The 27,122-nt window shown below is 38.5% G+C and overlaps 1 protein-coding gene across 5 annotated transcripts in view; it reads left to right on the top strand.

Annotated features, from left to right (window-relative positions):
* The window catches only part of NRXN3 (neurexin 3), a 1,638,519-nt gene that overhangs the window by 1,559,919 nt on the left and 51,478 nt on the right, over positions 1–27,122 (top strand). For 4 of the 5 annotated variants that reach the window (XM_011949472.1, XM_011949473.1, XM_011949474.1 and 1 more), the window contains one exon: positions 20,625–20,703. In XM_011949472.1, coding sequence (XP_011804862.1) covers positions 20,625–20,703 — 79 coding nt within the window. Of the gene's footprint in view, positions 1–20,624; positions 20,713–27,122 lie in introns of all 5 variants that reach the window. The other variant, XM_011949477.1, reaches the window with a different exon arrangement.

Here is a 27,122-nt window from a genome sequence, read left to right as displayed (position 1 = left end):
CACATATACGCCATGGAATACTATGCAGCCATAAAAAAGGATGAATTCATGTCCTTTGTAGGGACATGGATGAAGCTGGAAACCATCATTCTGAGCAAACTATTGCAAGGACAGAAAACCAAACACCACGTGTTCTCGCTCATAGGTGGGAATTGAACAATGAGATCACTTGGACACAGAGTGGGGAACATCACACACTGGGACCTGTTGTGGGGTGGGATGAGCGGGGAGGTATAGCATTAGGAGATATACCTAATGTAAATGACAAGTTAACGGGTGCAGCAAACCAACATGGCACATGTATACCTATGTAACAAACCTGTACGTTGTACACATGTACCCTAGAACTTAAAGTATAATAAAAAACAAAAACAAAAACAAAGAAGGTTTATCCCTGTGTCATATAGGACTGAAGGAGATGGGCTGCAGTTTGAAGGCAAGAGCATCAGATCTTCAAAGAATCAGAAAATCTCTTCTTGAGTTGCATTTGTTGCAACTTTTTGTTGTGTTGCTTTTTTTTTTTTTTTTTTTTTAAACAGCTAAAGTTCAAACGAGCACAGCATGGTCCAAATGGTGTTTAAAGCTGTCTAAGTTTCCTTTATGTAACTTTTACTTTGACAAGTATGTTCTAGCTGGGACTCATCGGGCTATTAAAGTTAACTTTATTATTTTTACATTTTCGTTATTCTCACACACACACACACACACACACATACACACATGCCTACATGCACACACAGACGCATAGGTGTGAACCTGACCATTTAATCACATCCAGCAGGGCTGAAAGTCACTCTGCGGGGCTTTATTAACTGTTGCACAGCCTAAACATTTCATTCAGTTGCAAGACAGAAAAACTCTGCAGGGTGAATTTCAAAACAGAGAGCAGAATTGTTACCCACAGATAAGAATTCTTTGTAAGGCTTTCACCTTCTCACAAAAGTGTTAGTTAAGAAGAGGTGAAAACAGGCATTCTGTTCATCTCTGAAGTGTATATAGTAATGGCCTCATTCGGCTGAGATTTCCCAGCAGTAAAAATTTGCTTGGCATAACAGTTGCTCTAAATACCTGGGACATACATTCTTTCTAGGATTAAACAAATAATACTTGTTGCCCTTTGTATAAAAAGATCACTTTGCTGGTGCACCATTAGTGTACATTTGATTTGATTTGTTTGTTAAGCAGCAAAGGTGCCCTGGAGCCCCTTATACCTCCTCTCGGTCCTCTTTGCCTCTGGCTGTATATGCATGTTCATTCCACCACCTGATGACTTCATGTTTACTCTATGTTCTAACTAAATCAAATGAGTCTCTTATTCCCATTCCTTCCTTTTTACTGTCCTGCCTCTAGGCATTAATTTGTACCATTTACCTGGACTATCTGCTCTCACCTTTGACTATTAATATCCTATTTATTATTCTATCAAAACCAAAGGCCATCATCCCCATGAATTCCTCTGACATCCCACTCAGAATTTGTCTCTCTTTCTTCAGAGCAGCTTTTTTTCTTTTTACTGTCATTTAAGGACACTTAGGCCAAACACTTAGCTACTTAATTGTAAGCTTCTTGAGGATTTGGGTCACTTCATATGGCTTTCGGTTTTCCCCAAAGCATTAGCTCCAAAAAGAAAGGTTGAATGAATAATTGGTGAGTCATCAACCTTGGCATAGTTGGGACTACCCTTTGAGACCACTAAGCAGAATTTTTCTCAATGAAATGAAATTTATTCCCAGACAAATTGATTGCACCCTGTTAGTCTCCTGAATATCATCTGCTGAACTGTCTCTTAAGAAACACTTTGTTACTAGATGGTAAATAGCCACTCCAAGTGTCCTTTACCTCCAGGTCACCTGTGTTCCTGCAGCAAGACACAACTCTGTTCCCACAGTGAGGCAGAATGAGGCTTGGGACAGAGGAGACTTCCAGAACCCAGCTCCAGCGCTGTGGCCACTGTCAAATTAATCAGTTCTTCTTCTGCACTGATTATTAAATACTCACTGTTAAATTTTATATTACCCTTGCTAGTGTCATCGTTATAACCAATGTGACAGCCACAAAAGAGAGGTAAAGCTACAGACTGTTTATGGACTGTCTTCACTTCAGCACAGCAGGGAAGAAGCCAGGGATCTGAATAAATACTAGGGATCCTTGCTCATTTTCCCAGTTTGGCTACAAAAGTTAATGAAATTGGGTCAACGCTTAAAATACAGATATGCCTATGGATATATTTTATGATATAAATATAGAGATACACTTGTTTCATGGAGGGGTAACTAGGGAGTTAGATTTCATTTGGACCTACGTGTGCGGAGCAATTGGCCGCATATTAAACTGTTTTATGTGTAAGCATTTACTGCTTTTGCCTATAAGATGTTGCTTATGTGGGAAATTAAGAGACCAGTCCAATGTATTCTTGGGTATACAGCTTATGAAGGTATTTAAAACCTAAAGTATATTTATTCTGCATTTAAAAGTGTTTAGAGACTGCCTTGTGTGTTAATGTGTGCTGTGCGACTAGCACTATTTAAATCCTATCCCCCTGCATGCATTAATGTGTGCATCGAAGGGAAGAAGAGCAAGGGATGATAAACTGTGTTAACTGCACAGTGTTCAACTAAGATTTATGTAAGAAAGAACAGTCTAGTGCATTAATGTGAATATTCTAAGATAGATGTTTATCTTAATGGACTCAGAGGTACTTACAAACAGCATAATTGCTGAAGTCATTTTACAAGGCATTTATTCAGAGTGATTACACTACTCTTACTTTTCTTTACATAAAGAATTCCACTTAAGGGTTTAAGTGAGACAGGCTAGTGTGGCCAAAGAATCATAGGCTCCTCCTAGCTGCTGCTCGGCTAAGGCTATTTGAAAGAAGGAGAAGCAAAACCCCTAATCTCCATTTTGGCACTTTGCAAAAAAAATTGTCCAAATGTTCAATCACTCCAGTTTTTCAGATCTACATGATATTTGACTTACTTTAAATCTATAGTCCTGCAAATAAGAAATTTATCTTTCTGGTACATGGTTGTAGAATTGAAACATTAGTTGCTTATGGACTTTTATGGACCATTGAGACATTTTCTGTCTTGAAAGCAAATGTACTCTTCCAGAGAAACTCCTATTCTTTTTTTAAAGTTTTAACTGACAAATAATAATTGTATATGTAGGTACAACGTGATGTTTCAATGCCTATATACATTGTGGAATGATCATCCCAGGATAATTAACATACTCATTACCTCAAATTCTTTGTAGCAAGAACATTTACAATTTATTTTTTTAATGAATGAATTTTAAAATATATAATGTTGAAATAGGCAGTTCATTATTAACTTTAGTTACCATGCTGTGTAATAGATCAGAACCTATTTCTCCTGTCTGAAACTTCGTACTCTTTAACCAACATCTCATTCCCCATTGACCTTTCCTTCCTCGGCCTCTGATAATCACCACTCCACTCTCTACTTCTATGAGTTTGACTTTTTAGATTTCTACATATAGGTGAGATCATATGGTATTTGTCTCTCTGTGCCTGACTTATTTCACTTAGCATAGTGTCCTTTAGCTCCATCCATGTTGTTTCAAGTAACAGAATTTCCTGCTTTTTAAAGGCTGAATATTATTCTATCCATTGTGTATATCACATTTAAAAAAATTTATTCATCCATTGATGGAAAACCTTCATTCTTGAAACAATAGCTTATAAAGCTATTTCTGCCCCCGATACCTCCAAAAATCAGAATGAGTAATAATTTCACAAGGATGGGAAATAGTTCCTCTCTTCCACCTCATACATGTCCATCCTTTGAACATGACTCCTGGTGTGTTAGTCTGTTCTCATGCTGCTAATAAAGACATACCTGAGACTGGATAATTTATAAAGGAAAGAGGTTTAATGGACTTCACAGCTCCATGTAGCTGGGGAGGCCTCACAATCATGGTGGAAGATGGAAGAAGAGCAAAGGCACGTCTTACATGGTGGCAGGCAAGAGAGCATGTTTAGGGGAACACCCCTTTGTAAAACCAACAGATCTCATGAAACTTATTCACTATCACAAGAACAGCACGGGAAAAACCTACCCCCATGATTCAATTACTTCCTACCAGGTTCCCTCCTATGACACGTGCGGATTATCAGAATTCAAGGTGAGATATGGGCAGGACACAGAGCCAAACTGTATCACCTGTCTCACCCAATTCTGTTGAAATCAACAGACATTTCTTGAGTACCTGCTATCCATTCAAGTTTTTTCTATGCACCTAGGCTCTGGTCCAGGAGTACAGCAACCCTGTGGGTGATTTCAGACCAATAATAAATAACACTATTAAGAACACATCACAGAAGAGTAACATCTCTGACTCGCTGATATCCATTTCAAACCACATAACAATGGCATGAAGTAGACATCACTGACTCAAATTAACAGAAGAGAAAACAAGGATGCAGTGTTTGTGATTGCCTTGGACTCTCACCATAATGGACTGAGATCATGTTTTCTGACTCAAAACACAAAACTTTTCCCTTGATGTAGTTGCCTCTAGATTCTGTCCCTTGTCTCCTTCAAATAGCAATGAAGTAGAAGGGAAAATAGTGTAAGTCAAGATATATTAAGTACGTTCAGTGTGATTCCAAGAAACTATTGAGTTGCTATGCTAAAGTGAGTATTTTATTTTTCAGCCTTGGGATCAGAAAAACATTACATAAAGAAGTGTTTGGGTTGGACCTTAAAAAATATATATACAATTTCAGCAGGTATAAATGGAATGAAATGCAAATAGAGTTGGGTAAGGAGCAGTATAAGCCAAAATGTAAAGTTACGAACTTAATACACTTGTTCAGAGAATTGAAAACATTTAATAGTCACTATGTGGAGGCATTTATAGGGACAAATGGTAATGGAAGATGATACTACAAAATTACATTGGAGTCCAGAGGTGGAGGATCTTGAATTTTAATTTTTTTTAAGTCTAGACTTTGATAGATAAATTTGAACCAACAGAATGAAACATGAAAACTATATTTTTATCCTGGAAGTACTTTCTAGAGGTAAGGGTAAACAGGGAGTCTGGGTAGGGAATTTTAAGATTCATCCATATAAGCAACCAAGGCAGTAGGAATGAAAACTGGAATAACATTTTAGAGATGGCTTTGCATGACTTGGTGCCTGGAGGTGTGACGGGGAGCAGGGAGGATTTGTTACAGGAAACAGGTCCCGATTTAGAGCCCAAGAGAGGGTTCTTGGATCACATGAAGAAAGAATTCAGGGTGAGTTCATAGCATACAGTGAAAGCAAGTTTATTAAGAAAGTAAAGGAATAAAAGATTGGCTACTCCATAGAGCATCCCCAAGGGCTGCTGGTTGCTCATTTTCATGGTTCTTGATGATATACTCAACAAGGGGTGGATTATTCATGCCTCTCCTTTTTAGACCTTATAGGGTAACTACTGTTGTCCCTTGATGATATGCTAAACAACCCATGGCATTTTTCAACTGTTATGTTGCTAATGGCAGTGTAGCAGTGAGGATGACCAGAGGACACTCTCATCGCCATCTTGGTTTGGTAAATTTTGGCTAGCTTCTTTACTACAACCCATTTTATCAGCAAGGTCTTTATGACCTGGATCTTGTGCTGACCTCTTATCTCATCCTGTGACTTAGAATACCTTAACTATCTGGGAATGCAGTCCAGTGGGTCTCAGCCTCATTTTACCCAGCTCCTATTCAAGATGGAGTTGCTCTGGTTTAAGCACCTCTGACAGATTTAAAGATGACCCTGAGGGTTTGGGCTTGTTCCTAGAGAGTAAGGACACCATAGACAGAGGCCAGGAAGGCAGCAGAGGGAGGAGATAATCAATTCAGTATAGGATGTGGTAACTGCTGATGTTTCTAAGATATTTAATTGAAAATATTGTCCCTTATGTGTTAGTCTGTGTTCTGTTACTATGAAAGAAATATCTGAGACTGAATAATTTATAAAGAAAAGAAGTTTATTTGGCTCAGAGTCTGTAGGCTGTACAAGCAGTGCCAGCATCTGCTTGGCTTCTGGCAAGGCCTCAAGAAGCTTTTACTCATGGTGAATGGCAAACAAGGAGCAGGCATGTCACATGGTGAGAGAGGGAGCAAGGGAGACAGGAGGCGGAGGTGCTACCCTTTTTTTAATTTGATTTTTTGAGACAGTGGCACGATCATGGCTCACTGCAGCCTCAAACTCCTGTGCTCAAGCAATCCTACTGCCTTAGCCTCCTGAGTAGCTGGGACTATGAGCCTGCACCACCACACCTAATTTTTAATTTTTTAAAATTGTTTTGTTGAGATGGGATTTCATTATGTTTCCCATGCTGGTCTCAAACTTCTAAGCTCAAGTAATCCTCCCTCCTTCACCTCCAAAAGTTCTGGAATTACAGGCGTGAACCACTGTGTCTGGCCCAGGCTTTTATTTATTTATTTATTTTTATTTTGAGACGGAGTCTCGTTCTGTCACCCAGGCTAGAGTGCAGTAGTGCGAGCTCGGCTCACTGCAACCTCCGCCTCCCGAGTTCAAGCAGTTCTCCTGCCTCAGCCTCTCAAGTATCTGGGATTACAGACACATGCCACCACACCTGGCTAAATTTTTGTGTTTTTAGTAGAGGTGGGGTTTCACCATCTTGGCCAGGTTGGTCTTGAACTCCTGACCTCGTGATCCACCTGCTTTGGCCTCCCAAAGGGCTGGGATTACAGGCATGAGCCACCATGCCCGGTCCAGCTCAGACTCTTTTAAACAACCAGATCTCATGTGAACTCATTACCATGGGGAGGGCACCAAGCCATTCATGGGGGATCCACCCCTCTGACCCAAACACCTTCCACCAGCCCCACCTCCAACATTAGGGATTATATTTCAACATGAGATTTGGAGGGGACACACATCCAGTCTGGGGTGGGCATTGTAATCACAGCGGAGCTTTCTTCATCAGGGTGATACCCAGGTCCCACTCCTGGGTATTGCTAGAATGTCACCTGGTGACTAATGAGCCCCAAAGGTGGAGACCAATCCCGTGGGGCCCTTGCATCCTCTGCTTGTGGTTCCTCTCTCTATTGCTCTCTCTGTTATGATTGGCTCCAACTTCTAGTAAGAGAAAACTCTACCTGCAGTGACTGAAGACAGGATACATTTTCTTATTTAACAAGAATTTCGAAGTTTAGAGAACATAAAACTGCTCAATTTGGCTCCTATAATAGGAGCCAATAAATTATATAATAAATTTTTATTTTATAATTGTCAAACTTAATATTTGACAATATCTGAGTCAGCTTCCCAGTTCTTTTCTTGGCTTTCCCCCCAACTTGCCACCTTATGGGTATAAGGTGATTGCTGCAGCTCCACATATCCTGTGCAAACCCAAGGAAGAAGGGAAAGCAGTGAGACCAGCCGAGTCTTTTTCTTTTTATCAAGAATAGAACAAGCATTTCTAGAGCCTCTAGAGGATTTCTTTGTTTAGCTCTTTGTCCACACCTACCACGTGGCCACTTTTAGTTGCAAAGAAGGCTTGGTTAGGCTGGTCACATTGCCAGCCCTAGAAAGGAGGAAGAGGGGAATGGATATTGACAATGTCTACAATAGTCATCTTCCCTGCTACACTGAAAGCACTTTAAAGGCAGGCACCAAGCTCCATCAGGGCTTACTTATGTCCATGTTATGCCACACTTCTCACCTGGCACTTTGCTGGACATAAAAAGACCTGAGATGAGAAGTGTTTGAGGAGACACTTCCTGTCTACTGTGCTAAGCACTTCTTGTGTCTTTTGGGTTCTCTGAGCAGCTGTAGGAGTATAGAAGCCTCCAGATACAGTTAAACTCTTTTACAGCGCCTCTCAAAACAGAAAAAAAAAGCAAGAAAAAGACTACAAGCTGGGAGGAAATCTATGCTGCTATAAAAATAGAATAGGGCTTGAGTGCATTCTTCAGTAATGAATGCATGAAAAGAAGCCTCTTCAATTATAAATGTGGCTTCTCTTGTTTATTGCCCAGTAATTCTGTTTTATTGATTTTTGTTTACTTCCAATCACCTCAAATGAGACTGTGTTGCTTAGAGATCTTGATCCCTAAAAGTTTGTCATTAAAGCTACTCTGCTGTATTTAGTTGTTTATTTTTTGCTCAAAGCGTTTGAATCAATATGTATACAAATGAAACACTTTTTCCTTTGCTCCCTAGAAGACTACAGGAAAAAAAAAATCTAGAAAAACTAAATACAGATGCTTAGATTTTTTTTAAAAGTCCCAGCAAATGACATATTGATTTCTTTCAAAGAGGCAGAGTGTAAATTAAAAATATTTTTCTGACACAGTTTTTAAAGACGCCACTGACTCAGCAGAGTTTGTGCTTATTGGCTTTCTCTTCCTGGAGGGCCAGGGTGGAAAGGCAGCCCACTTTTCCTGAGATCAGCTGGCTTTCCAAGTTCTTTGAGGGAAGTTAGCCTTAAAGCCAATGCGAGCAAAGGTTCTGGATTCCCTATGATCAGGTCTGAGTTCTGGTTTTGTCATCTACCACGTCACTGCTGTGTATAAAAAGATGTTGTATTTTTTTTTTTTTCAGAAAATTATATGGTTATCATTCTTTTCCAAAGTGCTTGCATTAAAACCCAGAATTCTCAGAAATGGAAAGAAGTGCAAATAAACAGAAGCTGCACCCTTATTAGAGAAGATTGTCTGGAATGTTATCAAATGGATTTGGGCAGATAGAGAGGAGAGTGAGGGTGGGAGCACGTGCATTAAAAGAGCCACACCAGTATAGGAATAGTAGTACTGTTTCCTCCTAGTACCTTTGAGAGAGTAAAGCTAGTTAAGACCCACAGTCACGAGGCTGGGTGGGAAGCACGAGGGACCCGGTTTCAGGAACATAATCTATTTGTCATAATTTGAGTTTCTGAAACCATGTCACACTCCTTTGGCCTGTTCAAAGTCATTTTTCAGAACTGTTCTCAGGGGTAGCTATATAATTTGTGGAAACCAATGCAAAATAAAACTAAGGGGCCCCTTGCCCAAAAATCAAGAAAAAAAAGTGTTAAAAGTGGTAGAATAGAATTTCCTTTCCCTTTCTTCAATATTTGTTTTTTATTTACTATTGAATGACATTTAAGTAAATAAAAATGTAAATTAGCATGAATATTACCATTCATGTTTATATTATGTGCAATGTCAGTTTTAAATCCAGCTATAAGAGCATTCAGCTCAAATGCAGAATCACTGAAATAAGTTAATTTGTATGTCATAGCCCATATATGCATATGTCTTTTGTTCTTACTGGAAGAGTGGAAATGCTATCCAAAAGTAACTTACTGCTTTTTGTTTCACTTCTTGATGCACGCACATGCCAACATTTTTTAACTTCAGCCTACTGATGCATCTGGTAGAACCAAAAAGAAGAGGTCTCTGGCCAGGTGCCGGGGCTCATGCCTGTAATCCCAGCACTTTGGGAGGCCGAGGCAGGCAAATTACAAGGTCAGGAGTTCAAGACCAGCCTGGCCAACATGGTGAAACCCCGTGTCTACTAAAAATACAAAAAATTAGCAGGGCGTGATGGCAGGCACCTGTAATCCCAGCTACTAGGGAGGCTGAGGCAGGAGAATCGCTTGAACCTGGGAGGTGGAGGTTGCCACGAGCCAAGATCGCACCACTGCACTCCAGCCTGGGCAACAGAGTAAGATTCTGTCTCAAAAAAAAAAAAAAAAAAAAAAAAGAGGTCTCTGGGTTACCCTATCTTTTTATCTTTAGTGTAAATGGTTAGTTGACATAGAGACTTAAGAAAGGATGTGATAGGTTCTGCTGATTGTGCTTCTTAGAATGCCATGGCCTTCTCTCTGTTTTCTAAGCAACTTCTGGTTCGAAGGGAGAGTGAGCATGAGCTCCTGGGGCTGTCAGTGTTCCCACTTAGCCGCTAGATACAACATCCTTATCTATTTATTATACAGAGGACGTGATATAGAGCCCGGAGAGATGAAAAGCAAAGGAGGTCAGCTTTGGCCTGAGAACTTACCCTAGTCACTCTTGCCTAGAAGACAATACCAACCTCCCAAGGAGAAATATTGGGGGATAAATTCAAATAAAGCTGTTTGATTCAGATTACTCCTCTATGTGGCTAGTCCACAGGATCCTGTGCCATTGGGACACCAGGAACACTGTATGAGGATGAGTGGCAAGGAATGGAAGTAAACACACGTGTTGCATGTATCTCCTCTGCTTGCTTTCATGCCCCATTGTTCCACTGAACTTCGCTTACAAAGCACAAGTGCAAAGATGAATGATTGGGAATTTCAAGATGGTAAGATGAGAGCATACAACCTAGCAAAGGGTCTTTGTAAGCAAAAAGCCCTGTGGATGACCTCATGGATCTCATGCCTGTGATTACACCTACTACATTTCCAACACCCATTTTGACAGCAAATGAGTGTTGCTGTTTATGAACTAGAACAGGGAAAAATTATTAGCCTCACTGTCCATCAGAAATGGGAAACGATTCACCTCGTCTCTTTCCACATAGAAGTTCTGTTGTGTTTGCTTTTGTAAATTATTTTGAATCAATATCTAAGACGGGTTTATCTATTTACTACTAACTGCAGGCTGGAAATAAGGATGTGACTTCTGGGGCTCAGTGGGCCCATCTGGGTTTCTGAACTTCTTAATTTAATAGCACCTGAAGACGTTCCCTAACTAGAGATTTTTTTTTTTTTTTTTTTTTTTTTGAGACGGAGTCTTGCTCTGTTCCCCAGGCTGGAGTGCAGTGGCCGGATCTCAGCTCACTGCAAGCTCCGCCTCCCAGGTTCACGCCGTTCTCCCGCCTCAGCCTCCCGAGTAACTGGGACTACAGGCGCCCGCCACCTCACCCGGCTAGTTTTTTTGTATTTTTTTAGTAGAGACGGGGTTTCACCGGGTTAGCCAGGATGGTCTCGATCTTCTGACCTTGTGATCCACCCGTCTCGGCCTCCCAAAGTGCTGGGATTACAGGCTTGAGCCACCGCGCCCGGCCGAGATTTTTTATAGAAATCATATAGCTTTATGGGAACCCATCCTCTCACATCTCTCTGTGGGAGGTTGGTATTTTCTTCTAGGCATGAGTGGGGATAAATTCTCAATCCAAAGCTGACCTTTGCATTTTTCCTTTACTGGGACTTCATACCATGTTCCTAAATTGACTCTCTTTTCCTTCATAGTTCTGTCCCAGACTCACTGGCTGCAGATCACTTGTAACTCCCTATTTTATTAAGTCCAGTTTCAAAGACTCAAAACTTGCTTTAACTTCTGCTATTGCTCTAACACCTGTCTCTGACTTTTCTAACATTGTATTACATGGCTGAGTGGGATATACTTTTTTTTTTTTTTTTCCTCAGTGCAATAAGGAAAAGATAGCCTTGTATTTCTAGAAGTTGTATTTTATATTCACTTTGTTGCATTTGATTGTTCTGGATAAGTTTTCTGTTCCACATACTAAGTTTGGGGATGCATTACCATGCACTCTCTTCTTGTGTTTACATCTTCTTGAGCTTGCATCTCTTTCTTAGAGGGAAGGCATGAAGGAGGAAAATAAGAAGAAAAGAAGGGAAGAAGGGAGGGAAAAAAGTAGATATGGTCTTTGGAGCTTCAGTTAAATTTCCCTTATAATGGTTAGACCCTAAATACTCAAAATGAGTATTTGTGGTGAAAACAAAAGAGTTGACAGTGGAAAACACAGCCAAGACTTTCTGATTAGCAATCCTAGAGAGGACAGTAGCAATAAGAAAGAAGAGCAGCCATCAAAGCCAGGTCTTTATGTGTATGTAATCAACAGGCATCCAATCTAGATTCTTAAAAGATGGTGTGGTTTGGGTGGATGGTTTTATTTATTTTATTTTTCTGTCTCCTAAATAATATGTAATTTCTTCAGGCCAAGAAATAAATTGAAAGGATTTAGAGGGATTTGCTTATCAGTGGAACACCACGTAACATTACATTCCTCCTGCTTTTGGGAAGGTACATTGAAGTTTGGTTAATCTTCTGTGGTTCAATACTCCTCTTCTCTCTGTCAGCCTGCCTTGAACAACAGATTAATCCCTTTTCCACCCACTCTCTTCTCCTTCCTCCCTCCCCTCTCTCTTGATCTGCCCTTCCCTTTTTAAGCAAAAAGATGAAAAATCTTAAAAGTGGGGAAAAAATTTAAACCGCGGCACCACATTTATTTATATAATCCTAGAAGACCTCAAGGATAGAAATAAAGGATCCCAATCCTCGGCACAAAATTTGGCCAAGCTTAGCTTGGTTTTTCTACTTTTAATTAAATCTTGAGTCTGCAAAGGGATTTCCTTAAAGACTAATTCATTAGCAAAAGTTATGATAAGTCATGTCATTCTTCATCCTGCTCTAGTATATGCATTGTGGAAAACAAGAAAAATAATATGCTGACTACTGAGGATGGGTAGAGGTTTTAAGGAGTGGGTGATACTCTTTGCTTGAATTCCTACGTAGTCTTCTGTCTTTAGTGAAAATGAGTAATCATTGTTACTGTTGGGTGATGCTTATGAGCCCAACACTAATTTTAAGATTTTATAGCTAGTGATTTAGCAACTAATCAGTGTTTTCTGGTTTGACTTGGCTTAAATCTCAGTAATCTGTAAAGTTCATTAGGACAAGGACCAGGTCAGCCTGGCCCCAAGCACAGTGATTGGCACATTATAGGCAATTAATAAACACTTGTCAAGGAAATTAGTGAGTGAACGAGACAATGTAAATGTCGGTGCAAATGTAAATAAAATCATATACCCGGAATATTTTTTTTTAATTCAGTTTTAGAGAGCTCTGTTCCAATAACCTAATTTTGGTCAGACAGAATGCAATATCTTTAGCTCAGGGCGATTCTCTTTAAAGCTTTCTCATTTCATGGAAATATGAGCAAGTAAGTTATGCATGTAGTCATATCTTGGCAAGTGATTATCTTCAGGAGTAGGTAGAGGGAAGAAGAGAAAGTTATAGCTGGAAGAACCCATGACACAAACGCGGTAAGACAGTTTTAAAATTCACAGGGTGTTGTTCCAATCGAAATACTTAAGCTCATCGACATAGGATACAAGGGTCACCTCAGATAGTATCTTAACAAGACTAGAATTCTGTCCCTTCACCTCCAACATTCAGGATCTGCTTCATGAGATGCCCCCATCTTTCACACTTGAGTATGACAAGTTAAAGTCATTTATGTTTCATGTTATCATAACAATGTCAGTGACTTTCAAGGGTAACTATAAATGGGTTGTTTAATCAGAATAAAATAAGAGTATAGATATCACAGTCATACAATCGTACCACATTTTGAGGTTGTTTCTGTATTGGGCTTGGATTCAGTGAGAGGGATGAGAGAGACAGGGAGATAATGGCTTCTAACAAGCTTGCCCAAGCTCTGTGTTTTTTCTGTTTTTGGTTAAATATAAAAATCATTGGCCACACATGGTGGCTCATGCCTGTAGTCCCAGCACTTTGGGAGGCCAAGGTGGGTGATTCACTTTAGCCCAGGAGTTAGAGACCAGCCTTGGCAACATGGCAAGACCCTGTCTCTACAAAAAAATAAAAATAAATAAATTATTCAGGTGTGGTGGCATGTACCTGTAGTCCTAGATTCCCAGGAGACTGAGGCAGGACAATCACTTAAGCCCAGGGAGGTCGAGTCTGAAGTGAGCCATGATTACGCCCCTACACTCCAGCCTAGGTGATTGAGAGACACCCTGTCTCAAAGAAAAAGAAAATCATCCAGTTGTGTGTTTGGGTGTTAGCACTGATCAAAGGTGAGACTGTGTGTTGGCAACAATGTAGTAAAGAAAATCTTAATAGATACCTTTGAAAAAATGGTCAAACTTTTCAAATCTCATTAAAGGTTATAGGCTTAGAGTCAATGGGTATTAGGTAATTGAAAAACTCTCTCAGGCAACTTGTATTTAAACAGAGAATGAACATTTATAATGAAGCTAAATGGGTCCTCTCTCATCTGAGATATTCAGATCTCCAACTCCATCTCAGAATGAAGGGATAGAAGGGAAAGAACTAAAACAGCAAGGATTTAAAGGAATTTAATTCTTTTTAGCATGGAGCAGCTGCAGAGATGTATGGCTGTTTTCTGTGGGGCTTCAGAATATTTATGGGCCTTTCCCTTTTCCTTTTTCACTGGAAGAAAGGAGATCATCATTCTTGAGTGTGTTATTTATAATTTCATAAAGCTGTTCTGTGGCAGGACTTATTTTATCTCATACTTAATCTCAAATAACTGTGCTCCCAAGGAGATGGGTGGGGAAAAATGATTATCCCTCAAAATGATTAGCCTATTATCAGTGTAAAATAAAGAGCTGAAGGGTGGAATTTGAAGTTACAAAAGCAGTTGGGCAGTAAGGAGGGGACAGAGTGAAACAGTCTTGAGCAGTTCTGATCACAGCTCACAGCAGTAGACACTTTTCTCATGCCAAATCATGGATTAATAATGAAGAACAGTGTAGAACCATTGCCGAGAAAGGGTAAAACCCTTCTGAGTACATAATTATAAGCCAATGATTATAGAAGCAATAACTCACTGGAGGAAAATACGTCAGATTTGTGAAACTTAGGGAACTGGAAGGTAAATACACCCATAAATGTACTTGGGTGGATGGACTTCTGAGCTTTCTACTGTCCCAGCTTTATTCTAAGGTAATTTCAATAAACATTGTTGGGGGGAAAAAAAGAACATAAATGCAATAAAAAATCTTCCAGGAAAGGAATATATAGGGCTCCTGCCAGAGAGATATTTTATTGAAAGTTATTATAATACCTATCTTTAGTTTTATAAGTCCTAACACAGAACAAAGTAATTTCAACACGTGGATTAAAAATATGAAACACATATTTTAGCATGTAGTAGTATGAATTACTGTTTTTAATATAGGACTTGGCTAATATATAGGGGCAGAGGAATGTTTTTCTCCCTGTGAGAAAGCAAGGTAAGGTGCTTAATATGCACTGTGAAATTGCACTGCAGTCATACTCACGCACTATGTTCTATAAACTGTGTGTAGTAGCTTCCAACAGAATGGGACAGATGACACTGGTGAGATGCAGGGAATGGGGGAAGGAGAGAAGTCTGATAGGGCAGGACATTAAATTCATGCTCATTATCTAAGTTTTCAAGAACAACATAGCTCAAGTAGTGGTCACACTCTCATTCTAGTCCATCCCTTCCCTCCAGTCATCCTGTACTACTAGTGGGTATACAAATAAACTGTGTTTTAGATCTCTAAGCCTTTGCAAATACTGTTTCACCTGAAATGCCCTTCTTCTCCAGCCCACCGTCCTCACTTCTTCCGTCTCACCACTGCCTGTCCCTGAGGACTCATTTCCCACATGCTCTCTGCTTTCTTGCTGTTTCCTCCGTTCGCACATTAACACTTCCTCTTGACAGAGCATTCAGTTTATTATGTCAAGTTCGCCTGTTTACTTGCCTGTCTCATCAGAGATTGTGAATTCCCAGAGCAGAGGAACTGTGTCTTATCTATAGCTTTATCCCTTATAACTGTTAAAGTGCTTGACACATAGGTATTTGAAAAAGATTCATTAAAGTAATGAATGAATGAAAAAAGCACCTTGATGACATATACCACTGACAGTAAATCTAGCAGCCCAACCACTGTGAAAATTATTTGGTTTGTGGGTGGTCATAGATTTTTTAAAAAATTCTTCCTTGAATAACTTAGAGAATATTGGTATTTGACATAGGGGAACCATCATATGTCAACACTTTAAGTGTAGCCATTGAAAGTTATGAGAGCTTTAGACAATCATTGTGAGGGGAAAAAATGTGAAGATGACATTGAAGGCACCTTGATAAACATTCCCTACGTAACTATGCACAGCAGAGTTTCCTTAAAGCAATACTATTTCCTGAAGGAGCGTGGATGGTGGGCAGTTAAAAATAATTCACTACGAGTGTTTATACCCTTGGTTACTGTGAGTGCTAAATTAATATGAATTAACAGCTCAGCACAAAGCCTAAATGTAGCCAGTGTTTATTAAATGGTAAATGTTATTAGTAGGCATGATTCTAGATAGTCCAGATATCTGTTTCTTTGCAGGCATACTAACTGCTCTTTCTTCTAAGTAATTAAAAGTAATTATGGACAATGGTTGTGATTATGGGAAAATACACACACATTTAGCCTAAGGCTACGACATTTTCTTAAAAGGCAGAGGTCCACAGATTTGTTCTACTCGTAGCAATTCTATTCTGAGTCAGAGTATATCTGCAACATGAAACCTGTTTTACAAGCCATGGAAAGCAATCAAAGAAGTGTATCTTTTCTTTCAAGGTTCAGCATCAGATCCTGCATTTGCTTACATCTGAAATAGAACACAGACTGAAAAAACCAAAACAACAACAACAAATAAAAACCTGCTTAAAGAAAGTCCTGGGTTTTCTGAAAGTATCTTTGAATCCAATTGCCATTAATTTAGGATATGATCTTAAGCGGCTCATATCATCCAAAATCCTTGGTTTGTAATGTTTGGATTTTCTAGATGTTAGGGACAAAAGTAGTTTTTAAAAAGTCTAAGTGTAGCATTCCTGATTCTAAGCCTTTTTGCAAATTAAGGCCTCTCGCAGAGGAAGTCTTTCCATACTACACAGTGTTCTATGGCAGGTGTGGCCAATGTTGCACGCTGGGTTCTCTAGGAAAACATTGGTTACCAAAACAGGCAAAGAGGGACTGAGATGTTTGTAATTGCTTTGGGAGTCTCAGTTGGCTGTACCTCTAAGTGGTAATGGTGAGGTCTGAGGGACAGAAAGGAAGGAACTGAATTCATATAAGACCCACACAGATTGTCTAGATTCACAGCCACTGAAAACAGATCACCTTTGAATGATTGTTTAAGCTCTTTATGAGTACATTTTTCCTTATCACGCCTCATGGCAGGTGCAACTAGAAATAGTATGTGTCCCATAAAATGGAAGTAATGAGTTATCAGCAACAAAGAACACTTCTAATGTGGGGTAAATCATAAGAAATAGAGCACATAGGCAGATACCAAATTTATTTAAATTAGGAGTGACTATCAGGCTTGCAATTACTTTGATTAAGAAGCTGATGTTGATTAATTGATTTACTTAGTGAAGAAACTAAGTGAAGTGCATGCACACACACACACACACATCTCAGGTCACCTTCTGAATCTAAGTAGAGGAGTTGGGATTCACAGTTGTGCTATGTCTAGGACCAGGCCCATTCTTACGACACACTGCTGGATCATTTCCCCTTTAAACTCCTTTGAGTCTGGGCGCCATTGCTAGGAGCTACTGGTAAAATGTGGTTCTGTTGCCTGGGAAGAACACTGTATTCATATGTACTCATATAAAAGATCAGCAGAAAACAAATCTTTGGGCAAAGCGGAGCACAGAGAGGGTTAAAGGTGGGAAAAGGGGGTCAGAAAGTGAAAGATGATGTGTGGGGTCTGCAGTGGGGATTAGAGGCCCATTCTTGGGATGGAATTGGAGGTGGCGAAGGGGTGGGAGAGTGGGGGACTAGGTATGGTGTCACCTAAACCACAGGGGAGAGAAACTTAATAGTATGAGAGGAAACCAAGGAAGCTGAGAGGAAGGCAGTAAGAATCTTTTCAACCTCAGAGTCTACTCCTTTTCCTGAAGAAAAGAAAAATTACATTTTTTCTTTTGGCCCATGCAAATGAAGATGTCTCCTTTGAGTTAAAGATTCAACTAATATTATGTTAATGTATGTTTTGGTTTCTACTGAAGTTATGCATTGTTTTTATACATTTGTTCAATGGCCTTTAAACTTTATTGCCAGGCTTTCAGTTCTTGAAAGGAGCTCATTAGATTTTCATTAAGTCACCAGCTTTCACTCAATACTAGGGACCAAAGCCCTACTGGGCCATTCTGCAAGGCCCTTACAGTTAAATCATTAACAATTTCCAGTTGAACACGCTTAAGCAGTGTCTTCTCAACCTCTCTATTACCACCACCCTAAGGAGATTTTTTCAGATGTTTTTCCCCTAATTGCCCTTTTCCAAAAAAGTTTCAATTCCAAAGATATACTATATATTCATTTATGTAACTGTGGCCTTTTGGAGGGTCACAAACCATTGTAATATTTAAGATTCTCCCCCAGCCCAAACCAACCTTTCCTGCCTTTGTTGGGAGACATTGCCCCTGTAAAGAACGCATACTTAAAAACTGCTAAACAATGATTTTGGTCCTTCCAAAATAGTGTTTTCCTCTTATAATTGCCTTATTTATTTGAACAGCTAACCCTTTTCCCACTTACCATCTCCTTTCCCTAAGTAACTAGAAGTGGAGCTATTATAGGGCCACCTCTCAGCAGGAAACACCAAGGGAATATGCTTACCATGTCTCTAACACAAATAACAGTCCCCCAGGATGTAACTACCAGTTTCAGTTGCTGGAACTGAAATGAACAATTCAGTAGTGTTTTTTTTTTTTTTTTTTAAGTATGTTTAAAAATTCTATTTTCGGTATGGGGAGGAAGAGCATCAGAATAAACAGCTAATGCACGTGGGGCTTAATACCTAGGTGATGGGTTGATAGATGCAGCAAACCACCATCGTACCCATTTACCTACGTAACAAACCTGCACGTTCTGCACATGTATCCTAGAACTTAAATAAAATTTAAAAAAAAAAATTCTTTTTTTCTGCTAACCTTGAGGAGCAAGGTTTGAACTATCCCCCTTTCAGATGTAGAATAAACATCAATATTGTTGTGTAGGGCACTTCTCTGCCATTGTTCATTAAATCAATGAATTATCTAATGTGGTTTTTCCAATTCTTTGCTGTGTCCAGAAATTCTGTACCTAGGATGTCTATTTAAAAAAAGGATGTTTCCTGGAAATCCTGAGTAGAAAGGCTGCCATATGTATTCATTTATTAGGACTGCCATAACAAAATATCCCAGAGCAGGTGGCTTAAACAATAGAAATTTATTTCTTCGAAATTCTGGAGCCTAGATGCCTGAAATAAAGGTGTCAGCAGAATTAGTGTCTTCTCAGAACTCTCTCCTTGGCTTGTAGATGACTATCTTCTAGTGTCTTTATATGGCCTTCCTCCCACTGTGTGTGTCTGTGCCCTAATCCCCTCTTTTTAGAGGGACAAAAGTCATATAGGATTAGGGCTCATCCTAATGCTTCATTTTAACTTCATTACCTCTTTAAGGCTTTGTATCCAAATACAGTCACATTGTGAGGGAGTAGGACTTCAACATATGAATTTTGAGGGGACATAATTCTGTCCATAATGTAAGACCAGGTATAAAGAAGCCTATTGCAAGCCACAAACACAGAATTTGACTAAGATGTATTTATTCAAATTCCCACTTTGTGTTTTTTACTAGCTGTATGTCTTTCAGCAACTCACTTAACCTGTCTAACTGCAATTCTAATTAAGCATATGATAGTCATCCCTGTCCCAAAAGATAGTTGTAAGAATTGTGTCTAATTAATAACTATAACTAAAAAGTATATATAGATAGATAGATAGATATGTATGTATGTATATGTATGTCTAGGACAGCATCTGGCTTGTAGTAATTGCTCAATAGAAGGGAAATGGTTATTACCTCTTCCTCTTGAATTTGGATCCAGACTTTAGTACATTTGGGAATTGGAAGATCGACAAGTCAGTAAATATTAGTAACATCAAGAAGGGGAAATAAATGAGCATTACTGAACTATAATATATTGAGTCCTCTTAAGCACATCATAGGCCAAAAGTTTGTTTTTTGCATAAGATCTGTGTAGATTCATTCATTAAATATTTATTGTGCATGCAATATGTACCAAATACAGAAAGCAGTCATCTCACCTACTGTATGGAGGGCTCTTCTCATAGCTGATACTCGGTTTCCTATATTTCTTGTAATAGATTCCCTGGGATTGGGGAGTTTCTGCACGACTCAGAATTTAGAAGGTGCTTCAAGTTGGACTACTATTATTGTAGTCAAAACTGTTTTTGCTCTCTTCAGGAATAGCCTTACCTGTGTTCAGGGACTTTTGTGTGGTATCATGCTACTGATCGACATTACCAATTCGACTATTGCAGCAATTACATGAATGATAAAAGCCACTATGCTGTTCCTGAAGAGAATGCATTCCACAGCATTCATTAATTATCCCAGCCTGTAGATGCACGACTACCCCTGCATACACTTGAGACCACACACCATAAGGATTGAAACTCTCTCAAAGTCACAGTGACTTTGTGTTGCTTTGTACTCTTACATTGCCCTTCCTTTACAATGGCCCTTCTCCTGTCGTTCCGATTCTCAGAACTCAAAATCAGAATGAAGTAAGGCTGCACAATGTCATTTATGGGGATGGGTTAGGCTTAAGTCTCACCTTGGGTCACCCAGCTCTATGGAAGACCCCCCTAGATCGTCTAGATCCAAAATCATTCTCAGCCACACAGTAGTTAAGAATTCTCCATCCTACAGTATGCCCTTCTTTAGAATAATAACCATAATGATGGGAGATGGGACACAATGATAAATCTTTGATGTCTTTGTTCATTAGTTTCCTTATCTCTCTCTCTCTCTTCTCTCTCTTCCCCTACCCCATTATTTTCTCTTTGACATAAACAGCCAACATCAGATGATCTTGTTTCATCTGCTGAATGTTCAAGTGATGATGAAGACTTCGTTGAATGTGAGCCGAGTACAGGTAGGTCAGGTCAGTCTTGTTTTGCTTGCTTTCTTTTTTCTTTTGCAAAAATCAATACATACATATATGTGATTATACATGTTTTTTATATATAGATTACAGTGTGTTAATGTGTGTATATTTTTATATCTATATATGTATAAGTATACATATATACTATATCAATGAAAGCATCAAATCCCATGGAAGGAGCAATAAGATCCTACAAAAATTTTAAGTCAGTCTCTTGATCGCTAACAAAAAGTCATGGTATATGACTTAACATTGGGCAAGCAGATGCCCAGATTTACCACTGCAGCAGCAAATGTGTATCAGTCAGTGGCAGCTGTGAAATTCACAGAGGGTGGGAACATGAGGAAATGTATGTTGGAATGACATCAAGAAAGGATGAACCCATGGAGGAGCTTAAAGATTGGTAAGTGGAGCCATAAAGATTGGTAAATATCACTTAAAACTCACGAATTGTTCTGAGATAAGAGAACTAAAAAGATATGTATATATGTGTATTTTCCATGGGATTTCAACAGCAGTTAACATGGTATTATCTTTATACTAATTTTGTTAACTGTGTGTCTAGAAAACTTGTGCAACAATATAGTAAACACAAAATTAGTACTGTACCATGCCATGTCAACAGCTGTGATGCTTCAAAATGTATCTACTGTGCTGAAGTTGAGAAGACTTTAGCAATCAGAAGCTTCAATGTGTTCCCCATTTGGACCCAGATACATTTTGATGTTTTATGGTCTTTCTTTATAGTGAGCTATATATGAGATAATGTCCAGCAGGCAATTGCAGTCCCTGATTATTTCCTATCAACTTTTCCCAGTTGTCTGTTTTGAGACTTACTATAAGTTAAACATTTATATGTATATAATAGAGAACAGATATCATCGAATTTCTGTGTATGTTTAATAGAATTAACAGCTGGAGTTGGGCCAGGATCTTATTTCTGCAAAGACTAGAATAAATAGAATTTTCTTGTTATTTTTTGCATTGCTTTCAGATTTTTTTCCTTTTAAGAAAAGGAAAGCCATTAAAAATTCTCTTTTGCTAATTCTAGAAAATTTAAGCTTCATGAAAAAATAATCTAATAAAAATAAAAACCTTCCATTTCTGACCCCTAAATGATCTACAAGATTTCAAATGTGTTGAAGTCTGACTGCTTTGGTTTCTTGCAAGTGGCATTGGATCCAGGAAATTCTGTGGGTTCACACCCTTAGTATGACACAGGGACATATCATTAATATGATGGGACTTCCATTTCGGAGTGTAATCTGTTCCACTGGGAGCTCAGCTGTGTGGAGGGAAAGTAAAATGTGATCTGGTCGGTTTTTTTCCAGATTTTTAGGTAATAATAATCTGTATGTGCTATGTGAGCACACAGCCATACATGCAACATGTACCCTAAAAGGGCAGATATATCCCAACTATACCAGAACTTGGGTGCCATGTTTTCATTAATTTATTCATTCATTCAATAAATATCTATGAGCACTCAGGCAGGATACAATATATCCCTAGACCCTAGATTTGAGTCCTTCCTGGTTTTTTTTTTTTTTTTTAGAAATTAGCTGTCAGAGAGTAGAACAGTTTTGCTATCTAACTTGTAGTGTAATTCAATTCAACAGCTATTTTTGAGAGTCAACTGCGTATGTTAAGCATGTGCTAGATATTAAGGGTTCATATCTTAATAGGTCACAATCCCCAAGACGTACATTAAATTAGCTTGTTTTGTAGCAAGCACTTTAAGAAATCTAGCCTTTATTTATCTTTTGTTTTGTTTTTTGAGATAAGGTCTCACTCTGTCGCCTAGGCTGGAGTGCAGTGGCGTGTTTATAGCTCGCTGCAGCCTCAAACTCCCGGGCTCAAGTGGTCCTCCTGCCTGAGCTTCCCAAGTAGCTAGGACTACATGCACCACTATACCAGCTAATTGGTTTTATTTTCTGTACAAATGGGATTCTCATCATGTTGCTCAGGCTGGTCTTGAGCTCCAGGCCTCAAGAAATCCTCTCGCTTTGACCTCCTAAGTGGTTTTCTTCCTTTCTTAGCAGTGATATCTCTATATGCAGCAATGTTTACCAAATCTGTAGGTTTTAAGGCTTGTCAAAACTGAGACTTGGTCATTCTGAAATATTATCACCGTCTTTCCTCAACTACTCACCCTGCCTCAGAAAGTCATCTCCATAGCAACCTTCATAATAAGGCAGTAGGCTTTTCCAGATCTCAGCTTCAGATTCTCCAGCCTATAGCTGCCCCACTTATAGGTATATATTGCTATTTGTTATGAGACTTGAACAGCCTAAACCTGAACGGCCCCAAACTAAATCCATTGGTTTTCTAGAGGCCACACAGGTATCTTCTCTGATTCAGAAGCAGAGGACAGAAATTCAACACCAACATTTCTTGAATAACATGGGGTGGATGGGGAGATCCAGCTTTTAAAACAATCTGTTGTGTTCTGTAAGGGAGCATGAGAGGAGATAAAGTGAGTGACAGAACCCCTACCCTGAAAGAGCGAACATGTAGCTCTAGGAGACTGATAATTGATTTCCTCCCCCTGTGATTATTCAACTCATCACATTTGAAGAATGAGCATTGCATTTTTCTAATTTTATTTGCTCCATAAAGTGTTCCTGGTGAGTGATTGGGATATACAGGGAAATACATCAGAGGTATATTTAATATGAGAAGTAGGTAGATATTTCTAGTAATGCAGAGAGAGAAGAGGTGTGCCCAGAGGACCTGATTTCCACTAATGGGGATCACCTTCTTGGAGCTATCAAGCCCTCTTTTTCATCATATAAGAAATATCTCCTCAGGAGTTCAAGACCAGCCTGGCCAAGATGGTGAAACCCTGTCTCTACTAAAAACACAAAAAAATTAGCCAGGCCTGCTGGCGGATGCCTGTAATCCCAGCTACTCGGGAGGCTGAGGTAGAGAATTGCTTGAACCCGGGAGGCAAAGGTTGCAGGCAACCAAGATTGTGCTACTGCACTCCAGCCTGGGCAACAGAGCAAGACTCCGTCTCAAAAAAAAAAAAAAAAGTCTCCTCAGGCTTCACATTTTCTAAAAACAATACAGATTAAAATCAGAAACCAGTTTCTTGGGCAAGATTTGCACTGCCTAAAGAGAAGGGACCTACTTCCCATGCAGCAACAGATAATGATGATATTTACATATCTTTGACATAAATTGCCAATCTTGCAATTCTACATTACCCTAATTCACTGCCTCCATTTCTAAAACATTTTTCCAGGCCTTTTACTTGATGGAAATACACTAAATTTGGCTAACTTCCTTGGCCTTTTTCTATCATACTTATCACCTTATCTTCTTTAACTTTGCTATCAAGTTTATTATTGTCTAGCTGCCTCCGCTTATGAGGCATTTAACTTCTACAGGTTATTTCCTGATTAATTTACATTCATTTGAAGCTTTCACTTTTCATAAATTTGAGTAGTTTAGCGTATGCTATAATTCAATTTTTATTTTCATGTGAGCATCACATTTTAAATGAAATAATTTATTTTTTCTTCAAATCAAATTGGATTTTTAAACTGCTGGTTTTGAGTTAGGTGTAAGCAATCTCCTTTCACTCTCAGAACTTGCTTTTGTGCTTAGGGGTCACCAAAGTTTGGTATAGCTTAATCTTATTATATTTATGAACAATGTAAATATTTTTGGAGTTTGGTCAATAGGAGTCTAGAAACCTTGCAAATCCAATGGAAGCCAAATTTTCACGGTTTATTTTTGCTGGTAAATATGTAGATAAAAAAAAAAAATTCCAACTCATGAGAGCAAGGCATAAAGTAACAGCTCAATTAGGATTTGTCTACTAAATTACTTTGAAACAGAACTTTATATCTCTAACTTCATTTCCCCTTTAACAGCTCAAATTAAACCTGTTGAATCATTTAAAATTTATGATTTCATATAATAGGGCTGCCCTGACAAAACCTACATTTTTAACAAGTTTATTTTAAAATTTTTATTTGAGACTGGGTAACAAGACTGGCTAATTTTTGTATTTTTAGTAGACACGGGGTTTTCCCATGTTGGCCAGGCAGGTCTCAAACTCCTGGGCTCAAGCGATCCACCCACTTCAGTCTCCCAAAGTGCTGGGATTACAGGCATAAGTCACCGCGCCTGGTCAAAACCTACATTTTTTTAACAATAGTATTCTCTGCTTTTTCCTATCCCTACCTTTTTCTGGGAACTAGATTCTTTTATAAGTCACAGATACAATCACATTTTCTGAATATTTGTTTCAAGAACCCAGAATTGAACCTTTAAACAATAATGTTAGAGTAAAACCATCTGCATCAAATGAAAATATTCAGAAGTGTAGTATCTGAATGGCTATCTAAGGGTGAAGGTCTGGATTGTAATTCTTGATTTATGAATGTTAATTGTGTTCTTCACAAAACAAATCAGTATCTATTTAATACTTTTATTTAATATTTAATACAAAGAACAAAGATTTGTTCTTTGCATATAAACTGTTTCCTTTCCAACTGTACTTCTAGTAATCTTAAATTGTGCAGTAAACTCATATTTCATTGTCCTTTTTATCTCTTTGAATCCAACAAGAAAAACAGATGATCTGGAGAGCACTCAAATAACCCCTAGGAAAGGGATACCCTCATGAGATTATGGAAGCCAATAGCAATTAAGATCATTAGTAAATTCACATTTGTAACATAAAATGTGGGAATGAATTCTGAAATTGATTAGCTTTTGTATAATTAGAAATGATCAACTTCCTGGATTTTACATATTTATAATTTCAAGATTCTGAAAGTCTTGGGGGCAGGAGGCCACAGAGCAGAGCAAAAAAAAAAAAAAAAAAAAGTAATACTTTTATCCTGATAAGTGGGCATGGCAATACTTAACCAAATTGATTCATCCAGTCATTATCCAGGGGTACATTTTTCAGTTTGTCAATTAGCTAGTTTTTCTGCCTTCACTTTTCTTAAATGTCCTTTGATCGAATCTCAAGGGATAGCACTTCCACCAGAGGGCAGACAATAAAAGGAAGTGAAGATGAAACACATCCATCCATCAATAAGACTGTGCTAAACAGCTTTCATAATGGTTGGATTGAAGGAGATGTTTAAACTAATGGCAGTAATACGAGATCACAAAATAATTGCTATTCCCAGAGTGGTTCTCAGGTGTATTTTTACTCCTCAAATCTACAGTATTCACATTTGCATTTGGGTGTTACCGCTACTTAGCTCCTCTTTGTTAGCGCTACTATAATATACAACCCAAACTGAATGAAATTTAAATTTGGCATAACACCAAGAACATATCTAGTATTTTCCAGGTGAAACTGGATTCTTAATCTTTATCAGTCTGAGATGCCTCAGGAAAGTATCCTCTGAAAATCGGGCACTGAGTTACTAAAAGCTCACCAAATCATTTTAGTTTTTATTTGCTGGAACATGGTAGAAAATGCAGCTGAAATGTTAATAGATAATAATAATTTTCTAGTGAAGGATAAAGAGAAATTTATACCAGAATTTATAGATAACAAGTAAATGTGCTGATCATTGGCCTTAAATATGATGTTTGAAATCTTATTTATAGAAATACATTTTGTCATTAGTGTCTTTGTCAAGTTTGAAGTTAGCAACCTGAATGTTTTTATTACAAATAAATCAATTTTATTTAACTATTCATTTTAGATTTTTCTATATGAAAACTCATTAGCAAATAGAATCATGTTACAATTTAATTAGGCAATGGCTATTCAGAATATAGTACAAAAATAAATGTCCAAGTAAAACCCCATAGAAATGTTGGAGTGTGACAGAACTATAAATTCAATGATCTGTAAATGCTATAAATTCTGGTGAAAGGCTCAGATCCACTTAAACACTTTGACCAAAGAGATAATAGAAATAATCTAAGACAAGCATTTTAGCTTTGGAAAGAGAACTGTAGAATTTTCAATAGAAAATTACTTAATTTAATTCATTATTATTGGCTGTGGACATCAGTCATTTTAAAATTTGAGTTATAATACATGTCTAATGCTCACAAAAGCAAATAGTTGTTCATATACTTAGGTCTAGGCTAAATCGTATCCAGTTTTCAACTGCCTTTATTGCTCTGTAAGTTAGTAGAGTATGTTCATGGGAGTATAATGTTCCAGATTAATGATAGTTTTTGTCTTTATTAACCCACTAAGTTATGTCACTTTCTTTTTTGTTTATTTTTGAGACAGAGTCTCGCCCTGTCACCAAGGCTGGAGTGCAGTGGTGCTATCTCGGTTCACTGCAAGCTCCGCCTCCTGGGTTCACGCCATTCTCCTGCCTCAGCCTCTGGAGTAGCCAGGACTACAGGTGCCCGCCACCGCGCCTGGCTAATTTTTTTGTATTTTTAGTAGAGATGGGGTTTCACCGTGTTAG

Source organism: Colobus angolensis, unplaced genomic scaffold (genome assembly GCF_000951035.1).
Source record: "Colobus angolensis palliatus isolate OR3802 unplaced genomic scaffold, Cang.pa_1.0 Scaffold3, whole genome shotgun sequence".
Taxonomy (NCBI): Eukaryota; Metazoa; Chordata; class Mammalia; order Primates; family Cercopithecidae; genus Colobus; species Colobus angolensis.
The sequence above is the reverse complement of the archived record's forward strand: the minus strand, read 5'-3'. Positions and strand labels throughout refer to the sequence as shown.